We start from the raw sequence: 15,260 nt of genomic DNA, 5'->3' as shown, positions 1-15,260 counted from the left end.
AGGTGGTGGACTTCCTTCTTGAACCGCCGCTGTCTGTATAGCGAAGGTGCACCCACAGTGCTTTTGACCCAGTGTTGATGAAGGAATGGTGATAAATGCCCAAGTTGGGATGATGTGTGATTCAGGTTGGGGGGCTTGGTGATGATGGTGTTCCCATGCAGCTCCTGCCCTTGTCCTCCTGGTTGAGATGCTGTTGAAAAATCCATGTGGCGAGTTGCTGCAGTGCATCTTGCATACACATCAGGCGGAATTTTATCAACTTGGGTCCTGCTGAAGCTTTGGGCCCATTAGCTGGTCAGAATCCCAGTGGACTCTTCAGTGGGCTTTGCTGAGACTCTTTAACTGAGCCACAGTATTTGCACCCCACTGCCGGGTTCCCTGACCAATCAGGGAGGGTGGGCAGGATCACCTGCTGGATCTGTCAAAGGAAGGAATTCTAATTAAAGGGATTACGGCATGGGCTACAGCAGCTCACCTGGGCATGGATTTTTGAGGGTGCAGCAACCACAGGGATGGAGAGGAGATCTGGGAAGATTGCACCCCAGGTGTCTCACTCTTGAAGATCATGCTGTGGGATTTGAAGAACTGGACACAGTGCACCGAGAGGATCCAGGATATCAAGAGGACGGGAAAGGTGAGTAACATAGCAATTTCAGGTTCTAAGCCCCACACTTTGACTTATTCAGCATATTTCTGCACAGCACTCCTCAGCTTCACACAGGTTGCAGCTCCACTCATTCCTCTCTCTTGAAGCACCACATCTCCATCTAGACAGCCAACACTCTCTCTCACCCTCATCCTATTTCCCTCTCACGCCAAGCCCCACAGCCACACTCCACAATTGTTGTCCTCTCCTTTTTTCCACACATATTGAGAAAGCTGATCCTCTGCCTGTAAACCCTGTGTTGGGCAGGGGGCCTCTTTGGAGCTGGATCTCTGTGTCCATTCCCTCTGCCCTTTGGGGTGGCATGTGGATATGGAGAAGGCGGCTTGTGCTGCTGGTGTTGCTTCTGCTGCTGATGTTCATGTCAGTTTTGCTGGTACTGCTTCTCTTTTCTTTATCAGGGCTGCAAGGTAGAGAATGCATAAGCTGCTCCCATGCCATGGCGAAGACTGGCAGTAGCGTAGTGTGCCTGAAGGTGAGTGAAGTGCTAGACAGGTCCAAGAAGTTGGAAATTACCTGTCAAGCAGTGAAAGCACACACTCAGACTGCTGCTCACAGCACTTCTATCATCTGGCCATGGCTGGAGCCCTTCAGTTTCACTGTTCAAGGGCTTCCCAGCCTATCAGTTTCATTGAAAAAGCACTCCTCACTCCTCAGTGATCCTGTCGAGTTCCATACAGCTTGGGAAATGGGCCTGCTACCTGTTAAATCCAGAATCCTTGCTCAAAACAGAACTTAATTGCTTATTAAAATATTTAATTGGCTTACCAGACAGCTGCACAGGGGTTCCCCACTCGTCTTCAAACCCACCCGGGTGAAACCCGGAAAAGGGCGGGATAATGTCGGGCCCATCTCCCCTTGTCTGTGAAACTCCCCGCATTGAGTCTACAGCCGTATTTTATGCCCCCCCCCCCCCCCCCCACAGGAGCAGGCTGGAGGCAGGGTGGGGTTGGTGGGGGTGTCATTCCCATCGCTTTCCTGCCCCCACTGCAATTTTGAGTGGTGGGGGAGTGACAGATGGCCAATTAATTGCCACTTAAGGGCCTCCTCCTGCCGCTGGTAATAAACCAGCAGTGGCAGGTGGATGGTTCAGTAGCTCAGAAGGCCACCCGGTAAAACCTGGCAGCCTGCTTGCGAGCTGTGGGGGTGCCCTCCTGACCAGGCACCCTATACCCAATGGAGGGTCCCCCCGCTGCACATGCAGTCTACACTGGAGCACCTCTTTCCGCTCACCCACCCACCCACCCACCCCCTCCCAAAACCCTCTGCCTCTTTGGGTCCCAGCCGATGTCCCCGGCAAGGCCCCACACACTTATCTGTATTCCAGGCCCTCATCCATGTTGCTGGTCCTGGCTGGGTGCAGTCCCAGCAGTGGCCACCACTCCCAGTGGCGCTGTTGGAACTGTCAAGCTGCCGGCCCGCTGATTGGCTTAGATGAGCCAACCAATCGGCATAACCTTCTATTCCTTTATCCCTAATGTGGTTATCAAGCTCCCTAGTAAATGCATCTATACTATTTACCTCAGCTACTCTTGCACATAGTACACACTAAATTGTGTGGGCTAAATTGTGGCGAGTCGAAGAGAGACTTAGTAGTTGGCAGGAAAAAAGACAGAGGCGCAAGGGGAGAGCCAACTGTGCAACAGCCCCGACAAACAAATTTCTCTGCAGCACCTGTGGAAAAGCCTGTCATTCTAGAATTGGCCTTTATAGCCACTCCAGGCGCTGCTTCACAAACCACTGACCACCTCCAGGCGCATATCCATTGTCTCTCGAGATAAGGAGGCCCAAAAGAAGTACACACTTCATCCACATTCTGTAGGCAGTAGTGGGATGCTAATCAAGCAAGCTGCTTTGTCCTGGATGATGTTGAGCTTCTTGAGTGTTGGTGCTGCAAGTGGAAAGTATTTCATCACACTCCTGACTTGTGCCTTGTAGGTGGTGGAAAGGCTTCTGGGAGTCCAGAGATGAGTTACTCAGTGCAGAATATCCAGCTCTGGTAGCCACGCTATTTACGTGGCTGGTCCAATTGTGTTTGAGTTGAACTGTGAAAATGCGAGAATGGATAAATGAGATTTTGCATCGTTACATTTGGGGGTTAAGGAGAGTTTTTTTAAAAAAAATCTATCTTCAACTGTTTGAGTACAGTTCGTGATATGGCAGATTGATCAGGGCTCATTGAAGGTGGTGTTGACGGCCCTTATCTCATTCTTGTTTCTTATGTTCGTGTGCTTAACCACAGCACCAGATTGATGGCATGTAGAGGAAATTACTGTATCTATGTGAGTAACTTTCCCTCTTGTGCCAGACGACTTTTGCATATTACAAGTGTGATGTGAAGGGAGATTGTCTTCACACTTCCTGGTGGATTAAAAATAATTTGCTCTGTTTAACCCACACTGGACTTCCTCCAGTGATTTATCACAGTGAAAACCAATTTAAATAAAAGCAAAATACTGCGGATGCTGGAAATCTGAAATAAAAACAAGAAATGCTGGAAATACTCAGCAGGTCTGGCAGCATCTGTGAAAAGAGAAGCAGAGTTAACGTTTCGGGTCACTGACCCGAAACGTTAACTCTGCTTCTCTTTTCACAGATGCTGCCAGACCTGCTGAGTGGTTCCAGCATTTCTTGTTTTTATTTTAAAACCAATTTAAAGTTGTGCTACATTTACAAGATTTATTTTTAATTTTGCCATGCTTTTTGTAGGTATTGCAGGCAACAGAAACAAAAAAAGAATTCTTGAAATAACTCTTTGAGGCTGAGTGTTTAGGTTTAGGAGCAGCTATACCCTTTCAATCCTACTTCAATCATTTGGAGTGTTAAGGACTTTTCAGAAGTGACCATGACCTTTAACACTTGTTAAGTCCTTGGCCAAGCTACAACTTTGAGGAATGATTTGTAAATGCATGGGCCTCAAAATTGGGGTATGCCATTTTTGGGTATGTGGGGGGAGGGGCATCGTTGGGTATGGTGCATATGCCTAAATGGTGACCCCCAAGATGCCCCCAATATTGGGCATGGGCCTCTTTGTAATGAAGCCAACGAACTGACAGAAAACCATAATTAATGATTGGGTCAGTGTGAATCAGGGTGGTGGGGTGGGAGTTGTGGGGGGCTGGTGTTTGCGCAGAGTAGCAGTGGCCAGGGCGGGGAGGGGTTGCAATGGGTCATGGGAGTGTTGTAGGAAATGGCCCACGTTCTTTTGATGTGAGGTCAGGAGTTGTAATACTGCTCCTCCCAATCCCACATTGAGCTAAGTTTAGGGTCCGTCCTGCTGCTTAGTTCTCTGCACAAGTTCAGCTTGTGGAGAGTGAAATGCGGAGCATTCAAAAATCTACAATGGGTCGTGCAAGATGAGCAGGTCCCTAATTTACATGAATTATTCTGCCTTTTAAATGTTCCCACCTTACACTCCTGCTGCACACTTCTACCTTGCCCAATATGGCGGCTGGCACTTCGGCTGAAAATGCTGCTGGCCAACATATTTGGAGCTTTTTAGGCCTTGTGGTGCCGGAGAAACAAGCACTGCACGGCCAAATTTCTAGCCATGATGAGATTCATGTTGCAAAGGGAGGATGGAGGCAGTCCCCCACCCCCCATCACTCTCTTGCATCACTCAGCAGTGGAATAACAGCTTTTGACTTGTAAAAGGGATGGGATGGGACATAAGATTATGTTGTGCTTTCTATTGCAATACTGCTTTACTGCTGACAAAAATTAATTGAAAGCCTCAACATTCGTGTTTTCATATCATGACAAAATGGCAACCGAGAATATTTAAAATGCAATCTTTGGTGTCAGGTTTACATTTTCAGAAATTTCTAGCTAACCCATTCAAACTCTATCTGACCTGAGGGTAGCATTGATAGGGGCCTGTGATGCGGTAAGCCTTACTCGTGGGTATGGCCATCCATCCATTAGTCTACCTTGAGCCAAAAACCTTGAAGCTACTTTCGCCCTCATCAAGAAATAAGAATTTAACTTTCCTGATGGGTAAGGCAGTAATTTAGCTACTGCATGAGCTGCCTTCACAAACTCCATGATTTTCTGTACTGACTTAGTAACGCAATTTTCAATCAATAACTTCTAGCTTCTGTTGTGTTCACTTGGGATGTTTGTTTCTGTTTTGCCGTTTTATTTTGATCTGGGTTTGTTGATGAGTGAACATGGGCCCAATTCCTGAGCACATGTGCAGAAACTGTTGTAATATTCTCTCAGTACTGGGGCAGGATTTTCCTGCAGGTTTCTGAACCCTGCCATCAGGTTCAAACGGGGTCAGAAGCCTGCATTGTGTGGGGAACAGTCACTCACTCTACTGTGAATTTTCCCCAGATTTGCCAATTAATGGCCAGAGAGCGGGCTTGCCATCTTATTAAGGGCGGTGAGCGGGTTCTTGAAGATGGAGGGCCAACAGGAGGCCCTCCAGCTTGAAAACAGTAGTAAGATGCTGCGGCAGGTAAATGAGGGAGAGGGCACCCAAAATGGACAGGTCTTCTTTCGAACTTTTTAAAATTGACACTAACAAAAAGGCCTTTGCAGCCAGGACACCACTGTGGTGGGGGGGTGGGGGTGGGGGTGGTGGCTGGTGGGCCATTGATGCCTCCTCTAAATCCAGCCCTCCCCCCATCTTGCAGCCATGGCAACAAGAAATCCACAATAATGGCCTTCTGGCTGTGGCCATTCTTCATGTTTAAATTTTAGTCAGTCTTCAGAGAGCACCTCCATCTTGAGGCACCCTCTCTGTCCCCTACATGCTTCAGCAGTGCCCGCCTCTCCCAGTTGGGTTGCTGGCCATCCAGAGGTTTGAACCCTCTCATTGGGCCTCCTGCCTCGGGACCTTGCCCACCATCTTTAATCAGATGACAAATAAGGAGACGGCCTCTTAATTGGCCACCTCTTGTAAAGCCGCAAAACTATCCGGCCAGCAGACACCTTCAGGGTTGGGACCCACTTTGGTCCTGACAGCAGAAACATTTCAGAAGTGGTAAGATTTCACCCTTTCTTTCCATGTGACCATTCAGGAAAGTGTGCTGTGTGCAGCAACACCATAAGTTCATTCAAAAAGAGCGTGCTCACAATTCTTTTGCACACAATTTTCTCCCTCCTTCCCCCCTCTTGAGTCCAAATGTGTGCATTTTTTAATAGGGATCATTGGAATGTGATCCAGAGAGGAAGCTCTGGCTCATTATTTTTCCTGCCTCTGGGTCTAGGAGTGCTAAAACAGCTCAGTCATCACGAACCAGGGATTAACCTGCTCATCTCCTGCTATGTTTGAAAGTGCTGAATTTAGATCATACCAGTACACTCTGGCCCATCAGAAAATAGAATCTTACAGCACAGAAGGAGGCCATTCGGCCCATCATGCTTGTGGAATCTCTGAAGGAGCTATCCAATTAATACCAATCCCTTGCTCTTTCCCTATATACCCCTTTAATTTTTCCCCCCTTTTGAAAAGCTATCATGGATTCTACTTCACATCAGTTTGGTTAGACATGTATATATTTTTGTGTCTATAACAAAAAGTGTATCCTAATCTGTGAAAATCTGGAACTCCCTTCCCCCATAAAGCTGTTGATAGGACAATTGAAAATTTCAAATTGGGATTGCTTAACAAAAATCTATCAATGGTATGTAAGATTATGGATCTAAGGGCAGGTAAATGGAGTTGAGGTACAAATCAGCCATGATCTATTTGCCTATTGCTACAGGCACGAAGTGCTAAATGGCCTACTTCTGTTCCTGTGTCCGAAGATGAATTTGACACTGTTTATTTCATAGTCTCGTGCCTCATTTGTTTCAATTTCATTTTTTGTGTAGGCCTTTAAAATTTGCAACTGTAGAGTTTCAGAAATTCTGCAAATATTAATCGCTGAAATTTCATTCATGCAGTGATGTGAGGCATCAGTCAGTGCTGTTGGTCACAGGAAACAAACTGTTTTAAGTTCTAGGAAAGAGTCTTACAGTTACTCTGAACTATTTTAAAAACAGCCACAAGTCTGAGATTGCTGCAGTTCAGCATACATATAACCCATTTTTACTTTTCTATTTGGGGTATGGCATGATGCCCCATTATTACTCAGTTCATGTACATAATTATTATAATTGAACCAAGTTCTTAGGAGACCCTTTCTCTGCTCAAAGTTGCTTGCTGCATATTTAAAATAGGCTTTATTGTTTGAATAAAAGCTGTCACAACGTAGTATTGAATACTTATCAGCACAATGCATGAATGACCTTGTCAAGCATGTATCAACACGATTGTAACACTGCAGGATCTGTGCAGTGAACATTCTGAAAGTACAAAACAATCACTGAAACTTCAACTATACAAATTATCTTGCCAATTTTTATCACCCACTCTGGATTGGGCCTAACCTGAGATCACTTTCAATTTTCCCCTTTTGAGCCAAGCCAGACCAACAACAGTGCAAAAGATAAGGCTGAAGCATTTGCAACAATCTTCAGCCAGAAGTGTCGAGTTGCTGATCCATCTTGGCCTCCTCCTGAAGTCCCCAGCATCACAGATGCCACTCTTCAGCCAATTTGATTCACTGCATGTGATATCAAGAAATGACTGAAGGCACTGGATACTGCGAAGGCTATGGGCACCGTCCATATTCCAGCAATAGTACTGAAGACCTGTACTTCACAACTAGCCGCGCCCCTAGCCAAGCTGTTCCAGTAAAGCTACAGCACTGGTATCTACCCTGGCAATGTGGAATATTGCCCAGGTATGTCCTGTACACAAAAAGCAGGACAAGTCCAACCCAGCCAGTAACCACCCCATCAATCTACACTCAATCAGCAGTAAAGTGATGGAAAGTGTTGTCAACAATGCTATCAAGCGGCACTTGCTTAGTAATAACCTGCTCAGTGACGCTCAGTTTGGGTTCGGCCAGAGCCACTCAGCTCCTGACCTCATTACAGTCTTGGTTCAAACATGGACACAAGAGCTGAACTCCAGTGATGAGGTGAGAGTGACTGCCCTTGACATCAAGGCAGCATTTGACCGAGTATGGCAACAAGGAGCCCTAGCAAAATTGAAGTCAAAGGGACTTTGCTGGTTGGAGTCATAGTGCAAAGGAAAATGGTTGTGGTTGTTGGAGGTCAATCATCTGAGCTCCAGGACATCACTGCAGGAGTTCCTCAGGGTAGTGTCCTAGGCCCAACCATCTTCAGCTGCTTCATCAATGACCTTCCTTCAATTACAAGGTCAGAAGTGGGGATGTTCGCTGCTGATTGCACAATGTTCAGAACCATTCGCGACTCCTCTGATACTGAAGCAGTGCATGTAGAAATGCAGCAAGACCTGGACAATATCCAGGCTTGGGCTGATGAATGGCAAGTAACATTCGTGCCAGGCAATGACCATCTCCAACAAGAGAGAATCTAACCATCTCCCCTTGACATTCAATGGCATTCCATCACTGAATCCCACATTATCAACATCCTGGGAGTTACCATTGACCAAAAACTGAACTGGAGGAGCCATATAAATACAGTGGCTACAAGAGCAGGTCAGAGGCTAGGAATCCTGTGACGAGTAACTCATCTCCTGATTCCCCAAAGCCTATCCACCATCCACAAGGTACATGTGAGGAGTGTGATGGAATACTCTCCACTTGCCTGGATGGGTACAGCTCCAACAACACACAAGAAGCTCGACACCATCCAGGACAAAGCAGCCCACTTGATTGGCACCCCATCCACAAACATTCACTCCCTCCACCACCCACACAGGCAGCAGTGTGTACCATCTACAAGATGCACTGCAGTAATGCACCAAGATTCCTTAGACAGCACCTCTACCACCTAGAAGGACAAGGGCATGGGAACACTTACAGCTGCAAGTTCCCCTCCAAGCCACATACTATCCTGACTTGGAACTATATCGCCATTCGTTCAGTGTCGCTGGGTCAAAATTCTGGAACTCCCTTCCGAAAAACACTGCAGGTGTACCTACCTCTCATGGACTGCAGCGGTTCAAGAAGGCAACTCACCACCACCTTCCCGAGGGCAATTAGGGATGGGTAATAAATGCTGGCCTAGCCAGTGACGCCCACATCCTATGAATGAATTTTTAAAAAACTGAGGACAATGGTAGCACTCCTAACTGCAGCCCCCAGGTGAGATTTGCTAAGTCATCACAGCAATAAACTTAGTCTGAATGGGTCCGTTCCATACCAGACACTGCCTTCACACAATGAATTTTTATGAGATGTGATTGGAACCCAAATTAACTCCCTATTTTGGGCTGTTTGGCTTAAACTTCCACTTTATCCATGATCGTCACACTGTGGCTGTCGGATGCACTATCTATAGGGTGCAGTGCAGAAACTCACAGAGGTCCCTTCGGCAGCACCTCCCAAATGTCCATCCTTGACAAGGACATCATCTCCAGTTTCCTCCCACCCCCACCCCCGGCCAAGTTGCACATCATCCTGACCTGGTCATATAGCTATTCCTCCATCATTGCTGGACTGAAATCCTGAACTCCCCAACAGCATTGTGGGAATATTTACACCACATGGACGGCAATGATTCAAGAAGGTGGCTCACCGTCAATTTCTCAAGGGCAATTAAGGATGGGCAATAAATGCTGGCCATGCCAGTGATGCCCGCATCTCGAGAACGAATAAAAGAAATTCTCTATAGTTCAGTTATCATTTTCAGTGGCTTCAACTCTAATTACAGATCCACATATAACCGTTTATGCATGCACTGAGGTGTGAGAAGGAAAGATTTCCCATTACATGACTGAAGACTCCCATCATTGAAATCATGGCTGGAAAACACTTGGGGACAATGGAAAGACTTGGCGTTGCATTTCTCGGGTACACCAGAAGGAAAGAAAAACTTGCATTTATGTAGTACCTTTCACAACCTCAGGATGTCCCAAAGTACTTTTAAAGTATAGTCAGTGTTGTAATGTAGGAAATAAGGCAGTCAATTTGCACACAGCAAGGATCCACAAACATCTATGTGATGTATTCCATGCATTCCTTTGCTTATTGTGATGTGGGTTGAGGGGTAGAATATTAGCAAGGACTGCACTGCTCTTCCAATATTGCCATGGGATCCTTGGGGAGGATTTTTAGCCCCTGATGGGGGCATAAAAATTCACACTGGTGTGCCGGTTCCCAGGCTCCATCCCGCCCCGGGCCATTTTCCTGGAGGTGAGATGGGGGAGCAGCAGTGTGGGGTGGGGAGGGGAGAAGGGGCAGGTATAATCAAGTACTTAATAGCCTCTTGTCAGAGGAGAATGCTGTCACTGAGACTGCCCTCAATGCAGCCCAGCCTCTACCAGTCATGGATGAGCTGGACATACAGCCAACCAAATCGGAACTCAGTGATGCCATTGATTCCCTAGCCAGCGGAAAAGCCCCTGGGAAGGACAGCATTACCCCTGAAATAATCAAGAGTGCCAAGCCTGCTATACTCTCAGCACTACATGAACTGCTATGCCTGTGCTGGGACGAGGGAGCAGTACCCCAGGACATGCGCGATGCCAACATCATCACCCTCTATAAAAACAAAGGTGACCGCGGTGACTGCAACAACTACCGTGGAATCTCCCTGCTCAGCATAGTGGGGAAAGTCTTTGCTCGAGTCGCTCTGAACAGGCTCCAGAAGCTGGCCGAGCGCGTCTACCCTGAGGCACAGTGTGGCTTTCGTGCAGAGAGATCGACTATTGACATGCTGTTCTCCCTTCGTCAGATACAGGAGAAATGCCGTGAACAACAGATGCCCCTCTACATTGCTTTCATTGATCTCACCAAAGCCTTTGACCTCGTCAGCAGACGTGGTCTCTTCAGACTACTAGAAAAGATCGGATGTCCACCAAAGCTACTAAGTATCATCACCTCATTCCATGACAATATGAAAGGCACAATTCAACATGGTGGCTCCTCATCAGAGCCCTTTCCTATCCTGAGTGGTGTGAAACAGGGCTGTGTTCTCGCACCCACACTTTTTGGGATTTTCTTCTCCCTGCTGCTTTCACATGCGTTCAAATCCTCTGAAGAAGGAATTTTCCTCCACACAAGATCAGGGGGCAGGTTGTTCAACCTTGCCCGTCTAAGAGCGAAGTCCAAAGTACGGAAAGTCCTCATCAGAGAACTCCTCTTTGCTGACGATGCTGCTTTAACATCTCACACTGAAGAATGCCTGCAGAGTCTCATCGACAGGTTTGCGTCTGCCTGCAATGAATTTGGCCTAACCATCAGCCTCAAGAAAACGAACATCATGGGGCAGGATGTCAGAAATGCTCCATCCATCAATATTGGCGACCACGCTCTGGAAGTGGTTCAAGAGTTCACCTACCTAGGCTCAACTATCACCAGTAACCTGTCTCTAGATGCAGAAATCAACAAGCGCATGGGTAAGGCTTCCACTGCTATGTTCAGACTGGCCAAGAGAGTGTGGGAAAATGGCGCACTGACACGGAACACAAAAGTCCGAGTGTATCAGGCCTGTGTCCTCAGTACCTTGCTCTACGGCAGCGAGGCCTGGACAACGTATGCCAGCCAAGAGCGACGTCTCAATTCATTCCATCTTCGCTGCCTTCGGAGAATACTTGGCATCAGGTGGCAGGACTATATCTCCAACACAGAAGTCCTCGAAGCGGCCAACACCCCCAGCTTATACACACTACTGAGTCAGCGGCGCTTGAGATGGCTTGGCCATGTGAGCCGCATGGAAGATGGCAGGATCCCCAAAGACACATTGTACAGCGAGCTCGCCACTGGTATCAGACCCACCGGCCGTCCATGTCTCCGTTATAAAGACGTCTGCAAACGCGACATGAAATCGTGTGACATTGATCACAAGTCGTGGGAGTCAGTTGCCAGCATTCGCCAGAGCTGGCGGGCAGCCATAAAGACAGGGCTAAATTGTGGCGAGTCGAAGAGACTTAGTAGTTGGCAGGAAAAAAGACAGAGGCGCAAGGGGAGAGCCAACTGTGCAACAGCCCCAACAAACAAATTTCTCTGCAGCACCTGTGGAAGAGCCTGTCACTCCAGAATTGGCCTTTATAGCCACTCCAGGCGCTGCTTCACAAACCACTGACCACCTCCAGGCGCATATCCATTGTCTCTCGAGATAAGGAGGCCCAAAAGAAATAGCCTCTTGTCAGAGGCCGACCTGGAATTTTCCAGTCAGCCTCCAGGTCCTCAAACGCAGTGGGGAACAGTGCGGCTGGCTGGAAGCGGCCTGTCTGGCAGACCGGGGAGGGGCCATCACACTAGGCAGGCTTACAGGCCCTCCCTGCCTGCCTGGCTTCAGCTGCAGCTGCAGGTCACCCTGTGGAGGGGTTCCCCGTCCACAATGGTGGCCAGGCTGCTGAGGCCATCTTGTATTTTAGATTTTTAAAAAGTTCAAGAGTGGACGCTTCCATCTTGGGCCGTCCTCTCCCTCACTTACCTTTAGGCATCTTGCTGCTGTTTCCAAGCTGGAGGGCTTCCTTAACTAGATGCTGCCCGCCGCCACCCCCCCCCCCCCCCCTCCCTCCCCCCGCTATCACTAGTGCACAGTGGCAGCAGTGTGTACCATCTACAAGATGTATTGCAGCAACTCACCAAGGCTCCTTCGACAGCACCTTTCAAACCCGTGACCTCTGCCACCTAGAAGGACAAGGGGAGTAGATGCATGGGAAAACCACCACCTGCAAGTTCCCCTCCAAGATGCACACCATCTTGACGTGGAACAATATCGCCGTTCCTTCACTGTCGCAGGATCAAAATGCTATCAGGAGGGAGTTGAACAGTGGGAACCCCCACATCCCTCACCACGTGGCTGTAACAAATGTCATACCTTAGTTTAGAGTCATAGTCGTACAGCATAGAAACAGGCCCTTCGGCCCACCGCGTCCATGCCGACCATAATGCCTATCTATACTAATCCCACCTGCCTGCATTATTCCCTCTATGTCTTGCTCATTCAAGTACCTGTCCAGATGCCTCTTAAATGTCGCTACTGTTCCTGCCTCCACCACTTCCTCAGGCAGCTCATTCCAGATACCCACTATTCGTTGTGTGAAAAATGTACCCCTTTGATCCCCTTTAAACCTCCTCCCTCTCACCTTAAATCTATGCCCTCTAGTTTTAGTCACCCCTACCATGGGAAACAGACTCTGGCTATCTACCCTATCTATGCCTCATAATTTTATATACCTCCATCATGTCCCCTCTCATCCTCCTTCGCTCCAGGGAAAACAGACCCAGCCTATCCAATCTTTCTTTATAACTCAAGCCCTCCAAACCAGGCAACATCCTTGTGAATCTTTTCTAGCTTAATCACATCTTTCCTGTAGTGCCGCGACCAGAACTGCACACAGTACTCCAAATGCGGCCTAACCAACGTTATATACAACAATAACATGACGTCCCAACTCTTGTACTCAATGCCTCGGCCGATGAAGGCAAGCATTCCGTATGCCTTCTTCACCACCCTGTCTACCTGTGTTGCCACTTTCAGGGAACTATATACTTGCACCCCAAGGTATCTCTGCTGAACAACACTCCCCAGGGCCCTGCCATTCACTGTATATGTCCTACCCTGGTTTAACTTCCCAAAATGCATCACTTCACACTTGTCTGCATTAAATTCCATTTGCCACTCCCTTGCCCACTTTCTCAGTTGATCTATATCCTTTTGTAACCTAAGACAACCTTCTTCACTGTCCACTATACCACCAATTTTGGTGTCATCTGCAAACTTACTAATCATGCCCCTTACATTCACATCCAAGTCATTAATATATATGACAAACAACAGAGGGCCCAACACCGATCCCTGCGGCACACCACTGGCCACCGGCCTCCAATCTGAAAAACAGCCCTCCACTGCCACCCTCTGCCTCCAATCACCAAGCCAATTTTGTATCCAATTGGCTAGCTCACCCTGGATCCCATGTATTAGAACCTTCTGGACCAGCCTACCACGCGGGACCTTGTCAAAGGTCTTGCTAAAGTCCATGTAGCCCTGCCCTCATCAATCCTCTTGGTCACCTCCTCGAAAAACTCAATCAAATTCGTGAGACATGATTTCCCACGCACAAAGCCATGCTGACTATCCCTAATCAGACCATGCCTTTCCAAATGCATATAAATCCTGTCTCTCAGAATCCCTTCCAATAACTTTCCCACCACTGACTTAAGGCTCACCGGCCTGTAGTTCCCTGGCTCATCCCTGCTACCCTTCTTAAATAAAGGCACAACATTAGCTATCCTCCAGTCTTCTGGTACCTCACCTGTGGCTAACGATGACACAAAAATCTCTGCCAGGGCCCCAGCAATCTCCTCCCTTGCTTCCCATAGCATCCTAGGATACACCTGGTCAGGCCCTGGGGATTTATCCACCTTAATGTGCTTCAAAACCTCCAACACCTCCTCCTTTGTAATGTTGATATGCTCCAGGATATTGGTGTTCCTTCCCTCGAACTCACTAACTTCCATGACCTTCTCCACGGTAAATACGGAAGAGAAATATTCATTTAAGACCTCGCCCATTTCCTGTGGCTCCACACATAGATTCCCACACTGATCCTTAAGGGGACCTAGTCTCTCCCTAGCTACACTTTTACTCTTAGTAGGTTGAACAATTTTGAATTCTTCATGACAGTCAGTTGTGTAAGACCACAGTTTAGTGTGTGCTCAGGTACAGTGTGCTAAAGTGGAAAGGAGCACCCAAAGCACTATAATGAGATTGCAAATACTCTGTTGACCTCATCAAAAATAAATTCCCAGTTTGCTTGATGCATAAACAATTAATTTAAACAGATCTTAACTGCGTTCTAGTTAACTCAATATGATGTGCACTTGGATGTGTTGCTACACAGTTAATCAGCTGTGGATCAGCACTGAGAAACTTCTTGTAATTATACAGCTATCTTCAATTCTTTATTGCAGCTGCCTTCATCTCTTAATTACATAGATGGTATCAGGCAAAATAAGTTGGCCCCAACACAAAATAAAACTGCCCAAAAGCTCTCCGGCATGTGCTACAAAAGTAAGTAATATTAGAGCAGATAAAGTGTTTTCAAGCATGTAATGTCATCTTGATGTATAAAACACAGTTAAAAGAGACATAAAAATCAGTGGCTTAGTTTGTGAAATTATCCCTTGGGATTGCTACCCTGTAATTAATCCTGTGTCTCTTTTTCTTTTTATACCAAGTGGATTAAAGAATGACTTGCATTTATTCAGCGCCTTTCATGTCCTCAGGACATCTCCAAGCACTTCACAGCTGATGAAGTGCTATTTTATTTTGAAGTGTATTCGGTGTTGTAATGTAGGAAATGTAGCAGCCAATTTGTGCACAAACAACAATGAAATAATGACCAAATAATCTGTTTTGGTGATGTAGGTGTGTGTTAAATATTGGCCAGGCCAATGTGTGAAGGATATCGAAGTATTAAATGGGATTTTAATTTTAGCACAGAGTTCCCTTAGAGGAAAAGATTTTTTCTGACTTCCTACTTCTGATATATAGATGTTTAATGTCTTCACTACAAATAACGAATTGTTTCCACAGCCTCTTGGTTTTCCTTATGCTATGAATTGAGATCCTTGTTTAATCCTCTGTATCTTTAATA

At 47.0% G+C, this 15,260-nt stretch overlaps 1 protein-coding gene across 8 annotated transcripts in view; it reads left to right on the top strand.

Moving 5' to 3' along the window:
* zdhhc11 (zinc finger DHHC-type containing 11) overlaps positions 1-15,260 on the top strand; it is a 147,520-nt gene that overhangs the window by 56,195 nt on the left and 76,065 nt on the right. The window contains exon 1 of one of the 8 annotated variants that reach the window (XM_068055561.1): positions 14,585-14,674. The exons of the other annotated variants lie outside the window; for them this stretch is intronic. Within the exon in view, the coding sequence (XP_067911662.1) occupies positions 14,600-14,674 (75 nt within the window). The 5' untranslated portion in view covers positions 14,585-14,599. Of the gene's footprint in view, positions 1-14,584; positions 14,675-15,260 lie in introns of those variants that run through there. 8 annotated transcript variants of the gene reach the window in all.

The sequence above is a fragment of the Heterodontus francisci genome, chromosome 2 (genome assembly GCF_036365525.1).
Source record: "Heterodontus francisci isolate sHetFra1 chromosome 2, sHetFra1.hap1, whole genome shotgun sequence".
NCBI classification, from domain to species: domain Eukaryota; kingdom Metazoa; phylum Chordata; class Chondrichthyes; order Heterodontiformes; family Heterodontidae; genus Heterodontus; species Heterodontus francisci.
Note: the sequence above shows the minus strand (reverse complement) of the source record. Positions and strands in the feature narration are given on the sequence as shown.